A 21634-nucleotide genomic window follows, 5' to 3' on the forward strand; every position below is an offset into this window, starting at 1 on the left:
AGACAATATTAAGTAATTCGAGTAATTGACAAAATGTCTTTTTTACATGAACCTCTCTCATTCTATGTAAGTGTTTTTTAACTGGTAGGTTTAGAGTTATTTTGAGTGTACTTAAAATCAATATTTTGATATTTTAAATAAATATTTTATACAAGAAATTACATGTTTGTGAAAATTATTATATGAGTTTGTAACATATTCCTTTGATTATTTGTTAAAATTCATGTTTTAATAGTTAGACTGTTAGAGTCCCTTATATATTATTTCAATATATCTTATCTTATATTAATGAGACAACAAGGGTGCTTAATTATTAAACTGAATCATTTGAATAGATAATAAAAATCGTCAATTCTTGTTATAAATTGTGAACTCTTTTACATCATTTTACTGAATCATTATTTTAGCTTCTTTGAAAGTTTAAACTCGTTTTGTGTTTTGTGTCGTAAGATTTTAAAATCGCCATTTTCACAAAATTCCTGTGTTTTTGTATTTTGTGCGAACATGTTAACAAGTGACAACCAAACATGTAAAATGAAAGTGCAAATGCAAATGAAAATCAAGTCATAAAACTTAAATTAACGTATGAATTTGTAAGCCAACACAAAATATCATCCTCGTCTTTTTAAGGACTAGATATCCACAAGGAACCTATGCATGAAAGCCCGTAACCGACATCAAACACGCGCGACAGACACTGCGCGCCACCAGTGTAGGCTACTTATTTGAAGCGTTGGTTTAAGCTCATACTAGGGCCGGGTTATACGTGTTATGTGGTGCTAGACACATGCTTTCTAGCCATGGTACGCGTAACTACATCTGCACGCTTAACCAACAATTAAAAACGTGTAATATACGTTGCGCACGTAACTAACTCCTGAATGCGTGTAACCGGTGCCAAAGTCAGAAGCAAAACTATAATGAACACCAAATTAAAAATAAAAATAAAAATCCATTTTTGACCCGAATCCGTCCTAACATGGGATGTTCTAACACGAACCTGTTCTAACCAAACAAGTTTCAACCAAAATCCGTCCAGACCCGAGCCAAAATAGCAGTTTTTTTATTCAACCCAACTAGGGCTGTTCACGAGCCGAGCCGAACGGCTGAAATTCGAACCGAGCGAAAAACGAAACGAGTCAAAATCGAACTGAGCATTTTTTGATCGAACATCGAGGATTCCGAGCATATTTTATTTCTTTTTCACTTTAAAAGTTTCAATAAGAAACAAGTTTGAATGATGTAAATAATATATTTTGTAAATAAATTAGTAGTTTTTAGACAAACGTATAATAGATTCTAAATCTCTAGGAGAAAGAATTTTGAAGTGAGATATAATGAACATGTAAACAAACTTTTAGTATTCTGAAAACTTAAATCGAACTAATAAAACTATAAAATTGACGGAATAGAAAAAAATTAAAAGTGTTTAAAAAATTGTATACTTGTATCTTATGTGTTTTGTCTATATATTTATATATTTGTTCATATATAATTATATAAAAAATAAATTAAAAATATTCAAGCTGAACCGAACCGAGCAGACCTTTACTTGTTGCTTGGCTCGTTTGCAAACCGAACCGAGCTGAGCGGCTCGTTTACAATCGAGCGAAAAAACGAGCGAGCATTTTCCGAGCAAATTACGAGCGAGCGACGAGCAAGTTCGGGTGTCGAGCGGTTTGGACGGCCCTAAACCCGACCCATCCCGACCCTTTACGGACATCTTCCTCAACTTATTTATCAGACCCCTAAAAACCAAACTCACCGACTCTCCAACACTCAAAATCCTTAATATTTTTGTTTTCTTCAATCTCAAAATCACACAAATTTCTTTCTAATCAACCCATTTCGTTTAACTTCCAAAACCCAACAATTTCCCGTCAAACACCAATCTTTTGGACCGCCATGGCTGCTGCTCTGAGATCAAAGTCATCCAAGGCCACTGCCTCTTTATCATCATCACTCTCCAAATTCAGATGCTTTCATAATAATTCAACCCACCACCGAATACCCAATTCCCATTTCACCTCTTCAATTCCCAATAAATTCAATCACAATCACCACCAATCTTTCAAACCCTTTTCACCCTCCGGTGAACTTATTAACAATAAAAGGAGTTTTGTTAATCTTGCTGCTGCTGCTGGTGGCGGTGATGAATATGGGGACCCACCGGAGGTTTGGCAGCCTCCTGGGGTTGTTTCTCAGGCGGTTCCGGTATCCGGTTCGGGTTCCGGAGAAGGGAGTTGGGGCGGGGCGGGTTTGGGCAATAGTTTCCCAACTCCTAAAGAGATTTGTAAAGGGCTTGATAAGTTTGTCATTGGTCAACAAAGAGCCAAAAAGGTTAATGCTTTAAGATATATGTTAATGTAATTTTGAAGTAGAATGCTTTAAGATATTGGTTTTAATTTTATGTCGTTTGTTGTAATAAGTTTGTATGCAATGATACAGGTGCTTGCAGTGGCGGTTTACAATCACTACAAGAGGATCTTTGGTGACGGTTCACTGAAGTAAGCGCCTTTGTTCTTGTTTTAGTTGGTGTTTTGATTCTTGGAAAACATACTTGTGTGTTGAATTCGCAATTAGTTGTTATGCCTATATAGAAGATTTTTGTTCTATGTGATTAGGAGGTGTTTTCATGTGCATTTTGCAAGTAGAATCAGATTTATCTGTCGCTAGAAAACGTTGAGTATGAAATTAACTTTTGTTTGTTTTCCAGATTCTAAATGTTAATAGGAAATAATGGATAGCATAAGACCATAAGTTGATACAAGTTATTTTAGTTTTACCTTTTTATAGGTTTGTATCAGACTGATACTATTGACCATTTGCAGTCATTAGATAAATCACTTTTAAAGGGATAATTTTGATGATCATAAATTGTGATGGAATTATTGTGTGCAAGTTAAATAGGTACTAAATGCGCCTGATATATGCCATTAAACTTGCAAAGTTAGGCCTTCAAGGAATGACAAGACAAATGCCATGGATGATGATGATGTAGAACTTGAGAAAAGTAACATTCTTCTAATGGGGCCAACGGGTTCAGGTATTCTTTAATCTTCCAATGTGATTGCTTAAGCAATTTTTGGAGTCGTTTTTTTAACCTGTGAACTTTTTATTGCTTGATAACAGGGAAAACGCTACTTGCAAAGACACTGGCGCGTTTAGTCAACGTTCCTTTTGTTATTGCAGACGCTACTACACTCACTCAGGCACGCTTGTATTCATATTTTGGTTGTTTAGTAGTTTCTTGAATTTCATGCTAATAAACCTTAAGTGATTTGCAGGCGGGATATGTTGGGGAAGATGTGGAGTCCATTTTATACAAGCTTCTTACCGTATGTGTCTTGTATACATGCTATTAAATACAATGGACATTTTACTGATTTTAGACATTTGATCAGTTGTTATTAAACTACATAATTTAGGTTGCTGACTATAACGTAGCAGCGGCTCAGCAGGGCATTGTGTATATTGATGAAGTTGACAAGATTACAAAGAAGGTCTTTTTGTAATTATTTATCATAAAATATTGAACTTCATTATATGTTACAACTATTAATTTCTTAATTTCATTATTTTCACAGGCTGAGAGTGTTAACATTAGCAGAGATGTATCGGGTGAGGGTGTGCAACAAGCATTATTAAAAATGCTAGAAGGCACGGTGCGTCATTATATTATTAGTTTATTATTTTTTTGTTTATGGAGAATTAGTTATTTATAATATTTGACATCTGATTCAGGTAGTCAATGTCCCCGAGAAAGGTGCACGGAAACATCCTAGAGGAGACAACATTCAGGTAAATTGAATCGACTCTGTTGTGCAATTTTTAGTTTTTGTATCTAATGATGACTGTATTCGTGATAGATTGATACTAAAGATATCCTGTTTATTTGTGGAGGGGCCTTTATTGATTTGGAAAAAACCATTTCAGAAAGGTATTTGTTAGTTAATAGCATTTTTTTTTTGTTTTATGAATTAGAGATAAAGGGTAAGTATGCTTGTTTCAGACGGCAGGATTCTTCTATTGGATTCGGGGCACCTGTTCGTGCAAACATGAGAATCGGAGGTGTTACAACTGCTGCTGTAACTTCAACCTTACTGGAGACGGTAAGTTATCCCAAACAAATTTAATTTTAAATTTAGCATCCTATGTTAATGGTGTTAATGTTTGTTTAAAAGGTAGAAAGTAGTGATCTTATTGCGTATGGTCTGATACCTGAATTCGTTGGACGGTTTCCAATTCTTGTCAACTTATTAGCTCTTACAGAGAATCAACTTGTCCAGGTACATCTTCATTCTTAAGACTATTTTGTCCATATTTAATGTTAATTATGATTACTATAACAATAATAGCCTAAGGAGCAACAATGTGTTGTCTTGTAGGTATTAACAGAGCCGAAGAACGCATTAGGCAAACAATACAAGAAGTTATTTAAGATGAATGGAGTAAGTCTCTCTTCTCTTCATCTTTTCCATTTCAATGCAATTATTAATGTAATGAAATGAAACGTCTTTTTACAGGTTAAGCTACATTATACAGAAAATGCTTTGAGATTAATTGCAAGAAGAGCAATAACTAAGAACACGGGTGCTCGGGGATTGAGGGCGTTACTAGAGAACATATTGATGGACTCCATGTATGAGGTTTGTAACTTTTGTCTATTTGCTCAATTATTCTCTTCAAATGTTAGTTATATGTGTGTCAATAATTAATGAATATGTTGCAGATTCCTGATGTAAGAAGCGGTAAAGATATTATAGAAGCTGTGGTGGTTGATGAGGAGGCTGTCGGTTGTGGGGCTAAAATCCTCCATGGTGAGGGTGCATTTGAGTCTTATCTGTCACAACATCATACTGTAAAAGATGTGGCAGCAGATAGCACGGCCGAGGCTGAGGAGACGGGAACAGAGGCAGAGTTGCCTTCTATTGCTGCTTTGTAAATCACAAGGAGTGAGGGAGATGATATTTATTATATGTATGTATAGATAATGTGTACTGATCTATAAGCTCTAATGAGGAACAATGATTTAATAAGTAAAAGTAATCTGAAAACTTAGATTATAATAAGTATATGAAAACATGGATGGTTATTTTATTAAAAGAAATAATAAATATGAAATTATGGGTGAAAGTAGGATGAGATGGAGCCTAAATTTTAAGCTGTTAAAGCTAACATTTTGTAGTAGTTGTAAAGAGTGTACACCAAGGATTGATTTTGTCCACCGACTCCCACCCTTATATCTGTTCATTATTCCATTTTTGTTTTCAAGATTAAGCAAACAATATTTGAATGATATGGAACTTTTAATCTTGGTTGAGGAATTAAGATAATATTACATTTTTGTGGAATTGTGGATCATAGCATATAAATAAATATAATAATGTATTTAGATGGTTCTTTTTTTTAAACAGAAAAATTGTTAGGCACACATTTTGTGATATTTAAGCTTTTACCTTTTTTTTCTTACTTAACTAGACCTGCACAAAAACCGGTTCTGGACCTGAACCGGTGGAACCGATCCGGAACCGGTTCCGGTTCGTACCCGGTATACCCCATACCCGGGTTAGGGTATTATAATACCCGGATAACCCTAACCGGACCCATGTATTTGACAAAAAATCGGTTCCTACCCGGTTCCTACCCGGAACCGGTTCCAACCTGAAATAACCGGTTCCGCAGGGTTTTTTCCTAAAAAAAGCCGTTGTAACCGGTTCCGTCGGTAATATAGCCGTTGGAACCGGTTCCAACGGCTATATTATCGATGGAACCGGTTTTTGAGCTAGACAACTATATAAAGGGTTGGATGATCACTTGTTTTACCACTCAAACTCAAAAACATCAAGAAAACTTATCAGTTTACACTTTACACTCCAATTTTTTTCACTTCCATTCCACCACCACTCGATAACTAGTTGTTATGGCAAGCCAAAACAACGGCAAAAGAAAGGCGGCGGCTACCGACTCCGTTTTTATTGACCCGGTTCGTGTCGAAGATGACGTCGGAGTTGCAAAGATCCTCCCTCATAACCGCAACGAAGAAGTATGGCGGAATTGGGATTTGGTTGAGTTGCTTAATGGAGACATTAAGGCTCGTTGCAAATTGTGTGGCACTTATTTAAAGCATGATTCGAACTCTACTTTAAAGAAGCACATCGAGAAGAAATTTTGCAAGGCGTTGAAAGAAGTTCCCGCCATGGTCCAACCCGAATTGGGTAAAGATGGGACAATATTTCGTTACAACGTGAAAACGGTTCACGATAGGATGGCGAAGTTCGTGATTCAACAAGGTTTGCCGTTTAACCACTTCGACAACCCTCAATTGACGGCCTTGATTAGAGAGACTCTTCAACCGCGCTACACCCATGTAAGTCGTACCACTCTTCGACGTCATTGTCTAAAGTTGTGGGAATGTGTCAAAAAAGATTTAATTGATTTTTTTGACACTTTACAAACGGGTGTCAACTTAACTAGCGATGTTTGGTCGGCACCCCATGGGTTACCGGAATCGTACCTTTGTGTGACCACGCATTGGATCGATCCGGTATCTTGGCAAATGATGAAACACACCATCGCGTTTGTAAACTTTCCGTTTCCACATACCGCCGAAAAATTGTTTAAAATTTTGGATGAGGTAATAACCACTTTTAACTTGAGGAAACAAATTTTTTCAATGTTGTTTGATAATGCATCTAACAATACAAAAGCGGTAGACAAGTTATATATAAAATATACACCACTTTGCTACAGAAAGTTTTTTCATACTCGATGTGTTGCCCATCGATTTGGTTGTTCAAGACGGTCTTGACAACGAAACCATGGAGGGCGGTTTGAGATTATTTAGGTTGATGTTACAAGATATTTTCAAAAGTGGAAAAAGAAGATATCTTGAATACAAAAACTATTGCAAGTCGGTGGATAGAAAATATTTGGGGCCGAACTGGGACGTTCCAACCCGTTGGAACTCGACTTGTAATATGCTCGCTTGTGCTTTTTCCCAAAAACAAACTATACAAGCGTTTCATAGAACGCTTGTGGATCATTGCGAAGCCGATATGTTTCCAAACGGTGCTTGGGATAATATCGGTTACTTCTTGGAGTATCTTGATGTTTTTAAAACCGCAACAACTAAATTGTCGGGGGTTTACTATCCTACCAGTTGTTGGGTTTTGCAAGAATTATACATCTCCTTGAATTTCAAAGACTTTGAAAACAAAAATGACCTTTTCGAGCACATTGTTGACCCAATGAAGAAGAAGTTCCTAAAATATTTTGAAGGAATACCACCCGTGTTTACTTGTGCCGCCGCTTTAAACCCCTACATAAATGTTGCCGGGGTTGAAGCGTTGATCGAGGAAATATATGACAACATGGGTGCGCACGAGATCGATTCGATGGCGTCGACGGAAGCACAGGTCATCGCGCCATCTCCTGTGTGTCGGTCATGACACACAGGTCATAGTGAACCCAAACCTCGGGGCATCTCGGGGTGTCGATAACCATAACAACTTCGTCGTTGGTTGCCATTGGTAATGGTAAGTGGTTTAACAAGAAATTGAAGTGTTAAACAAGTTAGGGGAGTTGGTTAACAAGTTCTAAACCTAGTATGTCTATATATAGTAAGTGGGGGTGGGTATGAACATTCAAAACTGGTTCCAACAGTCTAAAAACGGTAAAATAGCCGTTGGAACCGGTTTCCAATGGTCAAAAATAATTTAAACTAGGAAAACCCGTTGGAACCGGTTTTTGGGTATAAACTGGACCTGATTCCTACCCTACCCGGTTCCACTGGTTCCTGATATTTGCCTACCGGGTCGGGTCCGGTTCCTGACAGGAACCGGTTCCATTTTGTACCTGGTTCTTAAAAAACCGGTTCCCACCCGGTTCCGGGTTTTAAAAAAACCCGATTTGTGCACCACTATACTTAACTGCTTGCTTTCAACATGCGTGTTGCGGTAGGGACGCGGTGGAAACTCAGGCGCGATGAAAATTCGGTTGGTGTTAATTTGGCTCATTATGGTAATATAATCTATTAAAAAGTTAAAAGTTACTTATTATTCTTATTAAATACTTAATTCATGTTTGAGAAAGATTTAACCTAACTGTTAAACCTAGGAGACTAAAGTTGCCAAATCGGCACAATTGTATAAAACCAAAAAAAATGGAATGGAGTAGATGGGATTCAAACTCGTGTCATTAGACATCACAACTCTTTCAAGATCTAAAAAACACCACCTGAACCACTCAGGCACCCAGAAGCCATTCACTTCGATTATTTTGGATCTTATGTTATGTATATATAACATATATACATAAAATTATGTGTAATTAATGTTTGAACATGGAAACCCAAACAATATTCTTATTCTTAATGGTATAATGTTATGTTGATTATACTGACTACGACTGATCTTGCTATTGCTGGATGGTAACGTACCCATTGAAATGAGAATGTTCCGTTTCTCTCTTTCACTATAATCATACTTGGTTAGAATGTTAGACATTGCTTTTAGTTCATTACACCACAAATTATCAAAAAGGCATATTTATTTATTTAGTTAGTTTATGTTAGATTGTATTATAATATGGTAAATATGAACATTTTCTAATTGCACTTGTTTTGTTATCTTGATTATCTCTAGCCTAGTGTCACGACTCACCAAGCTTGACATCATTGATCTGTTCTATAGTATTTAGGGTTGTGGGGTGGCCTCCGATACACACTAAACATCCGACTCGTTAACATAAACGTATGATAAATTCAAAAATAATAACCACTCGTTAAAGAGACTCTATTTGGACTCTATTGTCACCCGACCGACAATTAAGAGGTCACATATCAATCTAATATGACTTCCTATGTTTTTTTTAGACTAAATGACCTTTTTATCTAAACCTTATTCCATATATGGGATACACAAAAAGATAACTATGTCAAAAGATTGTATGAAACCACTACGAGTCGTCTTGTGTCCCAATAGGTGGAGGGTTTTTCATCAAAGAAAGCATGACACCAATTGCATATACATACAAGCCTTGTTGAAAAAAATCTTGCTGGCTCGTTATCATGCGTAAAATTCTAAAAGCATCGTTGAAGATTTGCATAGCGCGTCATACGCACAACTAATTCAACACACATTTTTTTCTAAATCACAAAGGCCTAGAGGTCTGGGATCATCTTAACGAATGAACCCACCGACTAACGAACAGAATGTGATGACCTGACATACTCCGCCTAAAAAAACCCAGAGCTGAGAAAACCCTGACTCAAATCAGGAATAAATATGTTTCAAGAGACTCCCCCAACCTCACGTAACAAAAGTCACATGGTGCTAGACCAGTTGTTAAAAAGTTAATATTAGAAGTAAAGAAAAAGTGAATAAGTAAGAAAATAAAAAAATTCTTGAGACGTGGTTGACTGAGGAAAACAACTTCTTTCTTTATTTACAGAGTGGACTTGATTCTTTTGTTCAATTCAACAATCAATTGATCTATCTGTTGATCTTGAAATCGGTTCCTCTTGAATTTGATTGAAATGGATTTGGATAACATCGAGTGTGTTTCTTCTTCCGATGGAATGGACATGGAAATGGAAGATGAAGAGATCCACTTGTCTTCTTCTTCTTGTTCAAAATCAAATAATAATAATAATAATATTACAGCAATTGCTGTTCTTCCTCCGGCGGCTACAAGTGTTCATGATTTGCTCGAATGCCCTGTTTGCACCAATTCTATGTACCCTCCTATTCACCAGGTCTCTTTCTTTCTTTCTTTCTTATTCATTTATTTGATTCTTTAATTTCTTTGTATTTTGTTTTGATTTTTGTTTGAATCTTGAATTTGTTTATATGAATATGAATGTTTAAAAAACACCCAACAAAAACTTGGTAATCGTTTTCAAATAAAACATTGTTTCTATTTATTCGTGTTCATGAATCGTTCACGAACGAACACAAACAAGAAATTTTGCTCTTGAATCGTCCGCTTGTCCGATAATAGCTTAACGGACAAACATGAACAAGGCCTTGTTCGTTTCGGTCCGTTTACAGCTCTAAGGATCATCATCATGATTAAATGGTGATTTTGTTTGTTGAATTGATGGTTTTAAGCAATTTAGAGTCTGAGAAAACTGTTTATATTGTTCATCACAAAAGGAGTCATAGATTTAATATTAACAACAGAATCAGATGTAAGAATCTAAGTTGTAGGAGATAATTCATGATTCTGAAGTTGTAATAGCAATTCATTTTGATATATTTTTTGATATATTTTGAATTTGCAGTGTCTCAATGGACACACATTATGCTCCACCTGCAAAACAAGAGTGCAAAACCGGTGCCCTACATGCAGACAAGAACTAGGGGACATTAGGTGTTTGGCTTTGGAAAAGGTTGCAGAATCACTTGAACTAGCGTGCAGATATTCGTCATCAGGATGCCCCGAGATTTTCCCATATTACAGCAAATTGAAGCATGAATCTTTGTGCAATTTCAGACCGTATAATTGTCCATATGCTGGCTCAGAGTGCTCTGTAACAGGAGACATACCTTCTGTTGTCACTCATCTCAAAGAGGACCATAAAGTGGATATGCACACAGGCTATACATTTAATCATCGTTATGTCAAGTCTAACCCCCGTGAAGTCGAAAACGCCACCTGGATGCTTACAGTAAACTTAATTCTTGTTAGAAAGATTTGTCTTTTCTAGTATTGGAAGTATGGTAATTTTTTTTATGTTATATATTTCTTATTTTAGGAGTGTTTACACTACTACTATTAAGTGTTATTGTTAAATTTCCTTGAAAAATGTTTCTTTGATATTTTGTGTGCTAGCATCGCATGCAGATAGACTAACCTTTGGTATAGGATGATATCAGGATAATTCTCTTTTGGATGTGTTTTCTGCCACTCTTTAGAAAGTAAATTCCATTTTTTAGTTTTTTACAAGAAGTTAATGACTATATTTCGTTATGTTAGTCACGTGCGTTTTTGTTTTATGTTTTGATATTATTAGTCATTTAGCTGATCTAATTGAGTGCATTCAATAGCTGTTTGACTGTTTCTTATGAAATAGTTTTTGTTTTTTGTTTTGTTACCAATATATTTTTTTTTTTCAGTTTTAATCTAGTTCTAGAATCATCTTAATCCGGATTTTGGGTGCTAAATTTCTTAAAGAGCTGAAAGATAATACCTTTAATAAGTGAAAAGTTGTCTTTTTCAACGTGCTCTCTTTCCCAACGGTGCTACCACTGCAGAAATTTATTTCCTTTGTCCTGTGCAAACGAGGACACAGTATAACTATTTGTCAAATATGTAAACTACTCACAATCAGTTGATCTGTTAGATTCGTCCGACTTTGCTTTGACAGACAATGCACGTATAAGTTTTATTTCAGAATCTGGCAACTTTAGTGAGAAAGCCCAAAAACAGAAACTGCTGCAGATATTGTCTGATTGAATAAGTATTTTGTTGTGTACATAAATGACTAAAATTTTTGCTTAGGCATTCATTTATACACCAGGATCCCTCCCATGCTTTCTACTAGGATGATGCATGGTTAAATAAAAAGATTAGTTTTTGTGAACGTGTATCATGTTGTGTTTTTCATGAATACTTGTGATCCCAGATTTTGTTTGGTGAGTACTTGAAATCCCATATATTTGATACCGAATATCTTGATTCTTGAATACTTGAAATTCTAGATATCTTTTCTTGAATATTTGAGATCCTATAATTCTTCTTGTGAATACTTGTCCCATGTTTAATATTTTGGTGGTTTTTGCAGGTATTCCACTGTTTTGGGCAGTACTTCTGCCTTCACTTTGAGGCATTTCAACTGGGAATGGCACCAGTTTACATGGCTTTTCTTCGGTTCATGGGCGATGAAGCAGATGCACGCAACTACAGTTACAGTCTCGAGGTTGGAGCCAATGGGAGGAAACTTACGTGGGAAGGAACACCAAGAAGCATCAGAGATAGCCATAGGAAAGTAAGGGACAGTCACGATGGACTCATTATACAAAGAAACATGGCTCTTTTCTTCTCGGGTGGAGACAGAAAGGAACTCAAATTAAGAGTTACAGGCAAGATATGGAAGGAACAACAGAACCCTCAAGGCGTTCCAAATCTTTGTAGTTGAGGAGATTTTTGGTCTTGTTTTATATGAATTTGAATGTGAATGTTGATTTTGATGAGTGATTGATTCTTTTGATGTAATGTTTCTCAACTTACTACTGTTATACTCAGTTTGTTTACAGTGTGGTGTAGTTGAAGTTTTGGGCTGCCGCTGGCTATAGCTATTAAGTTATTCTTCATTTGTTCATTTATGCTATTTTGACAAGACTTATGCTTGATAGTTTTGTATTGGTAATGAGGTATGCATGCCCACCATTTGAATGCTCAAAACACCTAGGTCTGGCAAATGGGTCGGGTTGGGCTTGTCGGGTCACAGGTCATACGGGTTAGCCTTAAAACGGGTCGATTGAAAAAAATTGTTGATATGGTTTGAGTCAGGTAGAAAAGTGTCATGTCAGAACGGGTTCGGGCTGGAACGAGTTTCGGTTCAAAACGCGTTGGTTTAAAAAAAGGTTTTTTAAATATTGTCAGGCCTAAACATCCCCTTCTTGAAATGGACGTGCGACTATTATAAAAAAGTAAAATTAAAATAAATAAATAAATAAAGATAACATATAAAGAATGTAGAATAAAAGACTTGTCACGTAAGCTCAAAATCCCTAATATTTAATGTTGGTCACAAACTATACTGAATTCTCACTTGATGCTTTTGGCAATAGATGGCAATGTTAATATAAACAATACATATCATGATATTATATAGAGCTTGACACGTCAATGATGTAAATACTATCATATAAAATTATCCATTGAGCCCAATATAGTATAACCCTTAACATACATATATGGAAGTATCATGTATGCTCCATGTATGGAATCTGTCACTAAGGTGATATTACTGATGTTACAAAACAACACAAGTCTGCTTCCTATCACCGACTTGCTGCCAATAAAAAAATACTTATGTGTGAAGGATCACTACTGATGGGTTACAAGTAATGAATACCGTTAGACAGAAAATTAATTTTACTATTGAAGATAACTAAGATACATAATAGGAGGGAAAATTAAAAACAAGCAAACATGCTTTGAACATTAACATTTGTGTTATAAGTCCATATATGCAACTAGAAACACTTTTAATATTCTTAAAGTTAAACGGGTTAACAGAATAACGGGTCAATCCATTACATCACGTTCAAGTTATGAGTTTATTAAACGTGTTGCGTCTTGGTTGGCATATTTAATTATTGAGTTACATTAGTGAGCTAAGACCCATACAATATCCTTGTCATGTTTCGGGTTGATTACATATTACTAGTAACTTTATAAACTTTGTGAAGATTTTGATATCACCGGAAAAAGTAATATTTTTGTTAAAACTATATTGAGAGCACGCTCTGACGTTGAAATCAAATATCTTTTTAACGAAATTATTTGCTAAAGTCGGAGTTGACATATCAAGTCACATTAAATTCGCAATTTATAGTGATGTGATAAGCGCTTGTCGAAGTGACGGTTGTGAGGTCTAATCTAAAAAATGATCCGACTCTTATCTAGTCCATATCCGGCTTACCATGTCTTTCTTGATAGACAAGAAATTAAAGTGGAACATGAGATAGATTAGATTTAGTACAGTTTACCACCCACTAGTGGTATTAGTAGTTTGGTACATGTCTTCATCCAACATGCAATTAATAATTGGCACGTTACCAGACATTAGTGTACAACTTTGAATGCAGAAAGTACTACCGTTTTAACTCATTTTACCTTTCAATGAAGTTACTCTATCATACTCGATGTGATTTATAATTTAATAAAGGATGGCTTCAACAGCGTTAATTTTTCTGAGACATGATGCCAACTGTTTATACTAATTTTGACGCTCCAAATCTGACTTTTCTCAAAAAATCATAAAAAAAACTTCTCACTGTAAGAAAAACACATTGAGTTATGTTCAAATCTTGATATCTTAAAGATCATAAATCTTAACCATTATCTTCATGTAATTAGATCATAAAGCTAATGTGAGATAAACTTAATTAATTCATGAGATAACACTTCTAGATTGTTTGTTCGAAGTTTGGAATTTGTTGGCCATAAGACAAAACATATTCAATCATATATTAATTAATTTAATAGTTTTTATAAAGAATAGTGGCATCAAATATTTCAACTAATTTATTCTTGTTTTTATTATATGTGAACTAAAGTTGTTAATTTAGCTATATATTATGAGTAAAATATAAATTCTTGTAATTATAAAGATCATTTTTCAAAAGTTAATAATATTAAAAGAACGTGAAACTTGGGAAGACAAAATCATATTTTGACCCATTGTATGAGCTAACAACATTAAGTTCAAATGTCTAATTAAAATATAATTTTATGTTTTAAAAACATGAGTATTTCTAGCAATTTATTTTAATACATAGATAAACTAGGGTAGGTATCCGTATATTACACTGGTTGAACAGTTTAAATTATGTAAGTCATAACTCTATAAATAAAATACTTTTTATTTACATTATTATAAACGATATACATTTAACAAAAAACAAAATTCACAAACACACCTCAAAGTATGCTCCAAAGATGTCTATTGATGTTGGTGACATATCGAATATTATTGTTATTGCCTTCACCATCAACTTCACATGCTACGATCTTCAAAACAACAAAAATCAAGTGACATTATCATTATTATTATTATTATTATAATTATATAATCAAGGTTAATTCATTACTTGTAAAGAAAAGTAAAAAAAGCTGATTAAATGTATAAATCTTCAAGAAAATACAAATTCAGTTTGACTTTTGGGGTAAGCTTCAATAATCCAATTAAACGTTTCATTTTTCAAAAGAAAGTCGTCGTCGTCAACCTTTAAAACAAATAATACAGGAAGCAAAATCTTGAACTTACATTTGTTGAACAATCTAGGAGAATATCGAACCTTTAAAGTATAAGGTTTGACTTAAAAGTCAAAATATTATTATATACCTGGATTTATCCTGCTTGAAGAATTTACATATTCAGGTGTAATCGTATCAGCAGCTTTAACCTCCGGTCTAAAGTTGGCATAACAGGTAGGTGATATATTGAACTGCTTTTGGCATTTCCTTCTATAAAGTGGCGCAAAAGAAGACAAAGCAAAGCTTTTAGTTGTATATCAGATTTAGTGCATGAAAATGGTAAATTATATGAATTTTGTTCAAATGTTCACCTCCACGACTTATTCATGTTAAGAGAAAATAGAAAAATTATTGTAAATATTGATCTTGGAGATGTCCCCTACAAAAAGCATCCCACTAATTGTTCTTAAAATAAAATGTGGGCATCAATAGTGAAATAAAACTAACTTTTTTAAAGAAGGTGAATGCCAAATCATACTAAGAAGGCTCACACAACACCTTAAAAGATATGCGCCAATGACAGAACATACCAAACTTAACTTGCAAGTGATGTATATATGCTAATGACAGATCATACCAGTCTCACAGAAATCATCAGTGAACATATTGTAATCTGCAATATTATAATTTTTTGAATCAATTTTTTTTTAAAGAGTAAATTATTAGATAGTACATCATAATAGTTTATTCAACAACAAAAAAAAAAGATTTGAAAATATATGCAATTATGAGTATTACAGTTTGTACCAAGTTGATGAAATCAAATTTAAAAGATATAACTATTGAAATTGTTTAAAAACAACCTGTTTAGCCGGTACTGATTTTACTCATAACGCATTTGGACCCGACCCGAATTGACATGAATTCATTTTAGTCGGATCTCGTTTACACCCGAACCTGCTTAGACATAGATTCTTTAAACTCCTATATTAATCTCAGTATCTTTCCCTAATACAAAATAGAAAAAAGAAATTTCTTTGTAGAGAAAAGTAGCTTTGACTATGCCAATTCTATGGATACCAATACATATTTCATGAGGATAAAACCATAAAACTAACTGCTAAAGCTAAAATATGCCTTCAAAAATCTTTGTTACTCTTGTAAATTTGCAATTTTTTAAAACATGAATCACAACTAATTCAAAATGGCCAAAATACCCTTCAATACATCTTAAAATGTTAACAACGAAGATATAAAAGAAGTACACGAGACATTTTATCCATGATTTTTAAAGCATACACTTTTCTGATATTTCTTTTTTGTTCTGACAGCTTGATTGTCACACCCCGACCAAAGGCGGCGGAACATGCTGAGGTGTAACGATTGTCCATAACCACATGATACTAATTAAAGTGACAGTATTTAACAAACTCATTTCATTTCACAACATCGAAAATGTCACATAACAATTATCCATAAAATAACCATAAACAAGATATCACAAAATATGGCAAATTTGATATTGTTCATTTTTACTAATATCCTAAGGTCTTTGATGTCGTTTTCTTCACAATCATAAATCAACCAAGATGCAAACCTGTAACATTTTATAAAATAAAGTTTGTCAACACAAAGGTTGGTGAGCAATTCATAAGTTTAATCATATTAGTATTTAATAAAGATAGCCACAAAACTTGCATACGAAACGATAAATAAAAGTGGTAATTTGGATAAATAGATATCGCTAAACACATTAGCGACACCTAGCTATAAAGGGATGCCAAATAGTCTAGGATTTTATAGTTATCGTTAATTGCATTACGTTAACGACACCTTGCTATAAGGGGATGCCAAATAGTCTAGGATTTTATAGTTCCACCAACCAAAAGCGATAAACACATAGGCATATAAGCATATGACACCAAATCGAGCAATTATTTAGGTAAAGTATACAACTACGTTTGTGGTTTAAGATTCAAATATAAAGCATTTTGTAGAATAAGTATGAAATGTCCCCCCAAAATAAAAGATGGAAAATGGGGTATGAAGTACTCACCTTCAAGTAGTAAACTTGAAAGATGATAATTTGGAGATTTGTCGGAACGACGAGTTTAACGCACAATGCCTTGAATCTTTGATGTTTGAGAGAGTTTTTTTTTTGGAGATTTGTCAGGACATCGAGGAAATCACGAACAATAGAAATATCTTGGATTTTCCTTTCCTTTTTGTCTTTTGTCGCCAAGAGAGCTAGGAGCGAAGCATACTTTTGATGTAAGTATTTTTGCGATTGAGAGCACTATATGAGATTAAGCCTTCTCGAAGTAGCTTTTCCGAAGACCTTAAGGATTTTATCGTTGACAAGCGGAATGCCAATGAATTTATCGAAGCAAACAACTTCGGCACGGTGCAAAGATAACCAATCCATGCCTACTATGACATCGAAACTTCCCATCTGCATCAGGATGAGATCGATGGAGAATTTATGGTTAGCAAGAACGAGAGTACAATCGCGGACGACGGAATTTACGGTGATGGAGTTCCCATTGGCGACTTCAACAGAAAACGATCGGGACAGCTTGGTTCGAGACACGACAATTTTCGACTCAAATTTCAAAGAAATGAAACTTCTATCGACACCCGTATCAAATAAAATGGAAGCCAAATGTTGGTTCACTAAAAACATACCGTTCACAACATCGTTTGCCGCTTGAGCTTGATTAACATTCATCATGAAAGCTCGTCCTTGATTTCCTTGGTTGACTTGAGGTGCTTGCGGTGGTGGACGAGGTGGTGCTTGTATGGCTTGGATGGGTTGGATGAGTGGTGCATTGAGTTGGGAAAGTTGAGGTTGGTAGGTTTGAACTTGGTAAGCTTGAGTTTGGTAGTAAGGTGAGGTCATGGTTTGGTTAGTAAGGATGAGGCGAGGACAATTGTTGCGGAAATGGTTAGGGTCACCACAATTGTAGCAAGCTCGGGGTTGTTGAGGTTGGTTTGGTGGGTAGGGTGCATATCGGTGTTGAGTATTTTGGGGAAAAGTTCTTGGTTGGTTAGGTTGGGTTCGTTGTGCGGATCGGCATGTGGTGTTGAGATGACCAAGTCGGTTACAAATGGTACAATGGCGACAAGGCATGTTTGGTGGGTGATGGAGTTGGCAAATGATGCATAGTTGGGCGGTACCGGTATAGGGTTTTCGGGTTTGGGGTGGAATTTGGGTTTGTTGTTGAGGTTGGGGTTGGGTAACGGCATAGTTTCGATAGTTGGTTTTTGGTTTCTTCTTGTTGTTGTTATTGTTGTGACGGGAAGAGTTGGAGTAGTTAATGGCTTGTGGTGCGGGTTCGGGTTTGGCCTTTTCCTTTGGTTTCTTGAGGGTTAGGGTACCCGCTTTCACATGATTCTCCGATAGCGCACCGGCTAGAGTAATGGCATCCTCAAGATTCACGGGTTTGCTACTCATGATTGAGTCCCGGATTTGCATAGGTAAACCCCCAATGTATTTTTCAAGCTCACGCTCAGCCGGGGTAACCAAATGAGGGACGAGAATGCTCAACTCGTGGAAACGGAGTGAGTAAGCGGCATTATCACCACTATCTTGCTTGAGGTTCTAAAATTCCTCCTTAAGCTTTTGAAGTTCGTGTTTGGGACAAAACTTCTTCATCATTAGTGCCTTGAGGTCGGACCATGGAAGAGCCATAGCCGTTTCCAACCCTTGGAGATGCATGACACTACCCCACCATGTTAGAGCGGTTTTTCTAAACATGCTTGAAGTGAAATTTGTCTTTTTTGCTTCGGGGCACTCGCTATATCTAAACATATTCTCCATAGACTCGAACCATTGCAACAAGGTAGTCGCACAGTTCGTACCCCAGAATTCGGTTGGGTTGGCACTAGTAAATTGCTTATATGGGTAGGATACGGGTTTGGGTTCAACGGGTGCAACAACGGGTGGAGGAGGTTGGGTAGCTTGGATTTGAGTTACAAGTGCGGGAATCACAGCGGCCATTTGCTTGACGATAAAAGCAGCCATACGTCGGTTGGTGTTCTTGCGCGGTATTAGTGGAGACATGCTAAAAGATTATAAAGAAATGGAATAAGTTTTAGGTAAAAAGAAATGGATATGAGAGTGTATAAAATAAGAATAAGGTGAAGTTAAATTTTCTTTTTGATTGTGAATCCTAGAGTTAGTGAAGAGTAGATGTTAGTGTTAGATAAAATATAAATCTTTGTATATAAACAACAAACCGGAAACAATCGTAAATGATTTTGAGGGGTTAATGCTTAAAAATTTGAGATTTTGAGGTTTATAGAGTCGGAAAATCGTACATGAACCACCATGATTTGATATTCCAACTCAAAAAAAAAATTTATAAAACACAACGTTGGAGTCTAAACATGTGTACGGATCACCGCAACTTTTTAATGTTTTCGACTCAAATAACGATAATAACACCATAAATCGGGATACAACGTCATGTCAAAGCACTAGTCCACGAATCACCGTAGTTCTATTGTTTTGACACCGAAAAATTAGGATGGCGACCGGAACGCTCGCATTCGACTACTTAAAGTATTTACATGTATAACACGGTTTGTGGCCTAGAAAACGAGCACTATAATCCCACCATTCCAGGTAAGTAAATCACCTTCGATTCTTGTAATCTTTTTGTCAAATGGTCGTTTTATAATGTCTCGCTTCCTATGAGGGCTACGAACCCGATATAAATGCAACCTTTAAGGAATTATAAACAACGGGATCCAAGTTAATCTTGTAATCCATAAAACACAATGAAAATCTACTTTTTGCGTTTTAAGGTAAGGATACCTTGGAAATACTATGAAAGTGTGTGTATGTGAACATTTGGGATATTGGTGAATTTTAAACAAGTTTATAAATAATATGCGATATGAACAATCAAAATAGAGTAAACACGTATGAGCATACGTATAGGACCCTAAGCATAACAATACTAGGTCGTTACGTCTAACCACATATCCTATTGTCAGGTCTCTGATACCAATCTGTCACACCCTGACCAAAGGCAGCGGAACATGCCAAGGTGTAACGATTGTCCAAAAGCACATGACACTAATTAAAGTGACAGTATTTAATAAATTCATTTCATTTCACAACATCGAAAATGTCACATAACAATTATCCATAAAATAACCATAAACAAGATATCACAAAATATGGCAAATTTGATATTGTTCATTTTTACTAATATCCTAAGGTCTTTGATGTCGTTTTCTTCACAATCATAAATCAACCAAGATGCAAACCTGCAACATTTCATAAAATAAAGTTTGTCAACACAAAGGTTGGTGAGCAATTCATAAGTTTAATCATATTAGTATTTAATAAAGATAGCCACAAAACTTGCATACGAAACGATAAATAAAAGTGGTAATTTGGATAAATAGATATCGCTAAACACATTAGCGACACCTAGCTATAAAGGGATGCCAAATAGTCTAGGATTTTATAGTTATCGTTAATTGCATTACGTTAACGACACCTTGCTATAAGGGGATGCCAAATAGTCTAGGATTTTATAGTTCCACCAACCAAAAGCGATAAACACATAGGCATATAAGCATATGACACCAAATCGAGCAATTATTTAGGTAAAGTATACAACTACGTTTGTGGTTTAAGATTCAAATATAAAGCATTTTGTTGAATAAGTATGAAATGTCACCCCCAAAATAAAATATGGAAAATGGGGTATGAAGTACTCACCTTCAAGTAGTAAACTTGAAAGATGATAATTTGGAGATTTGTCGGAACGACGAGTTTAACGCACAATGCCTTGAATCTTTGATGTTTGAGAGAATTTTTTTTTTTGGAGTTGTAGCCAGGTAAAATGAAGAGGAAAGGTGGTGTATATATAGGGTAATGTTGGTGGTCAAATATGGGTGTGAGACACAAGAGTTTTCATGTAAAATGGACCAAGACAAAAACACAAAACAAAAAATATATATATATATAAATAAAAATAAAAATAGGATGTTTTCAAGATCCAACAAGTGTGAAACAATATTGTAACATAAATCCATCATTTTGATTATAACATAAGCTTCGGTTTACAAATCGGGTTGGTTTACATAATAAACAAATACAAAAACGAATACAAACAAGATCCGAAATTGACGAATGTCACATTGATGATATCAAATCTTAACTAATAAGCAAACACCAATGAACAAATAATATTGCATGAAAGAAGCATAAACCTAAAACCTTGTTACTCATCTCTCTCCGATTAAAATACAAGTGTAGTTTTTCAGGTATCTAAAACCTAGCATAAAAGCAAAATTTCAATACTATTACTCATTCGCCTTCAGAAGATTAACAAAGTTATATGATCATATTAAAAGCCCTAGAAAAACCTGTAACAACTTCAGTTATGTTACTTTATGAATCTAACTGTGCGCTATATAATCCAATTCATACATGAACTAACACAAATCAATAAATTCCTCATCAAAAATACTAAAATTCTACTAACTAAATGTAAAAGAACTATTTTTGGAATCCAAGTAACTAATGAACATTCTATAAATGTCATGGTACAAAACCTAAACTATGATGACTTTTCTAACATTGAAAACACAATTAAAAGCTTTAATTGAATGCAGAAATCAAACCTGATTGTTAATCGAAGAACCGATTACTATGATTTCGTAGCCTCAGTAGCCACAAAAG

The 21634-nt window shown here is 35.2% G+C and overlaps 2 protein-coding genes across 2 annotated transcripts; both read left to right on the forward strand.

Annotated features, from left to right (window-relative positions):
* Positions 1–1905: 1905 nt before the first annotated feature.
* On the forward strand, positions 1906–5068 carry LOC143614776 (CLP protease regulatory subunit CLPX1, mitochondrial-like). Its single transcript, XM_077088111.1, has 14 exons — positions 1906–2340; positions 2449–2507; positions 2955–3046; positions 3133–3212; positions 3288–3338; positions 3429–3503; positions 3588–3665; positions 3745–3801; positions 3870–3940; positions 4013–4112; positions 4185–4289; positions 4389–4451; positions 4527–4649; positions 4733–5068. Exons 1-14 carry the CDS (start codon positions 1906–1908, stop codon positions 4943–4945), a joined length of 1602 nt encoding a protein of 533 aa, XP_076944226.1. The 3' UTR covers positions 4946–5068.
* Positions 5069–9538: 4470 nt separating this feature from the next.
* LOC143615402 (E3 ubiquitin-protein ligase SINAT3-like) lies at positions 9539–12173 on the forward strand. Its single transcript, XM_077088533.1, has 3 exons — positions 9539–9757; positions 10286–10672; positions 11789–12173. The coding sequence occupies exons 1-3, from the start codon at positions 9539–9541 to the stop codon at positions 12140–12142; spliced, it is 960 nt and encodes a 319-aa protein (XP_076944648.1). The 3' UTR covers positions 12143–12173.
* The last annotated feature ends 9461 nt before the right edge of the window (positions 12174–21634 follow it).

This window comes from Bidens hawaiensis, unplaced genomic scaffold (assembly GCF_021521415.1).
Source record: "Bidens hawaiensis isolate Kalapana, Puna unplaced genomic scaffold, B.hawaiensis_p1.1 tig00002306_1, whole genome shotgun sequence".
Classification (NCBI taxonomy): Eukaryota; Viridiplantae; Streptophyta; class Magnoliopsida; order Asterales; family Asteraceae; genus Bidens; species Bidens hawaiensis.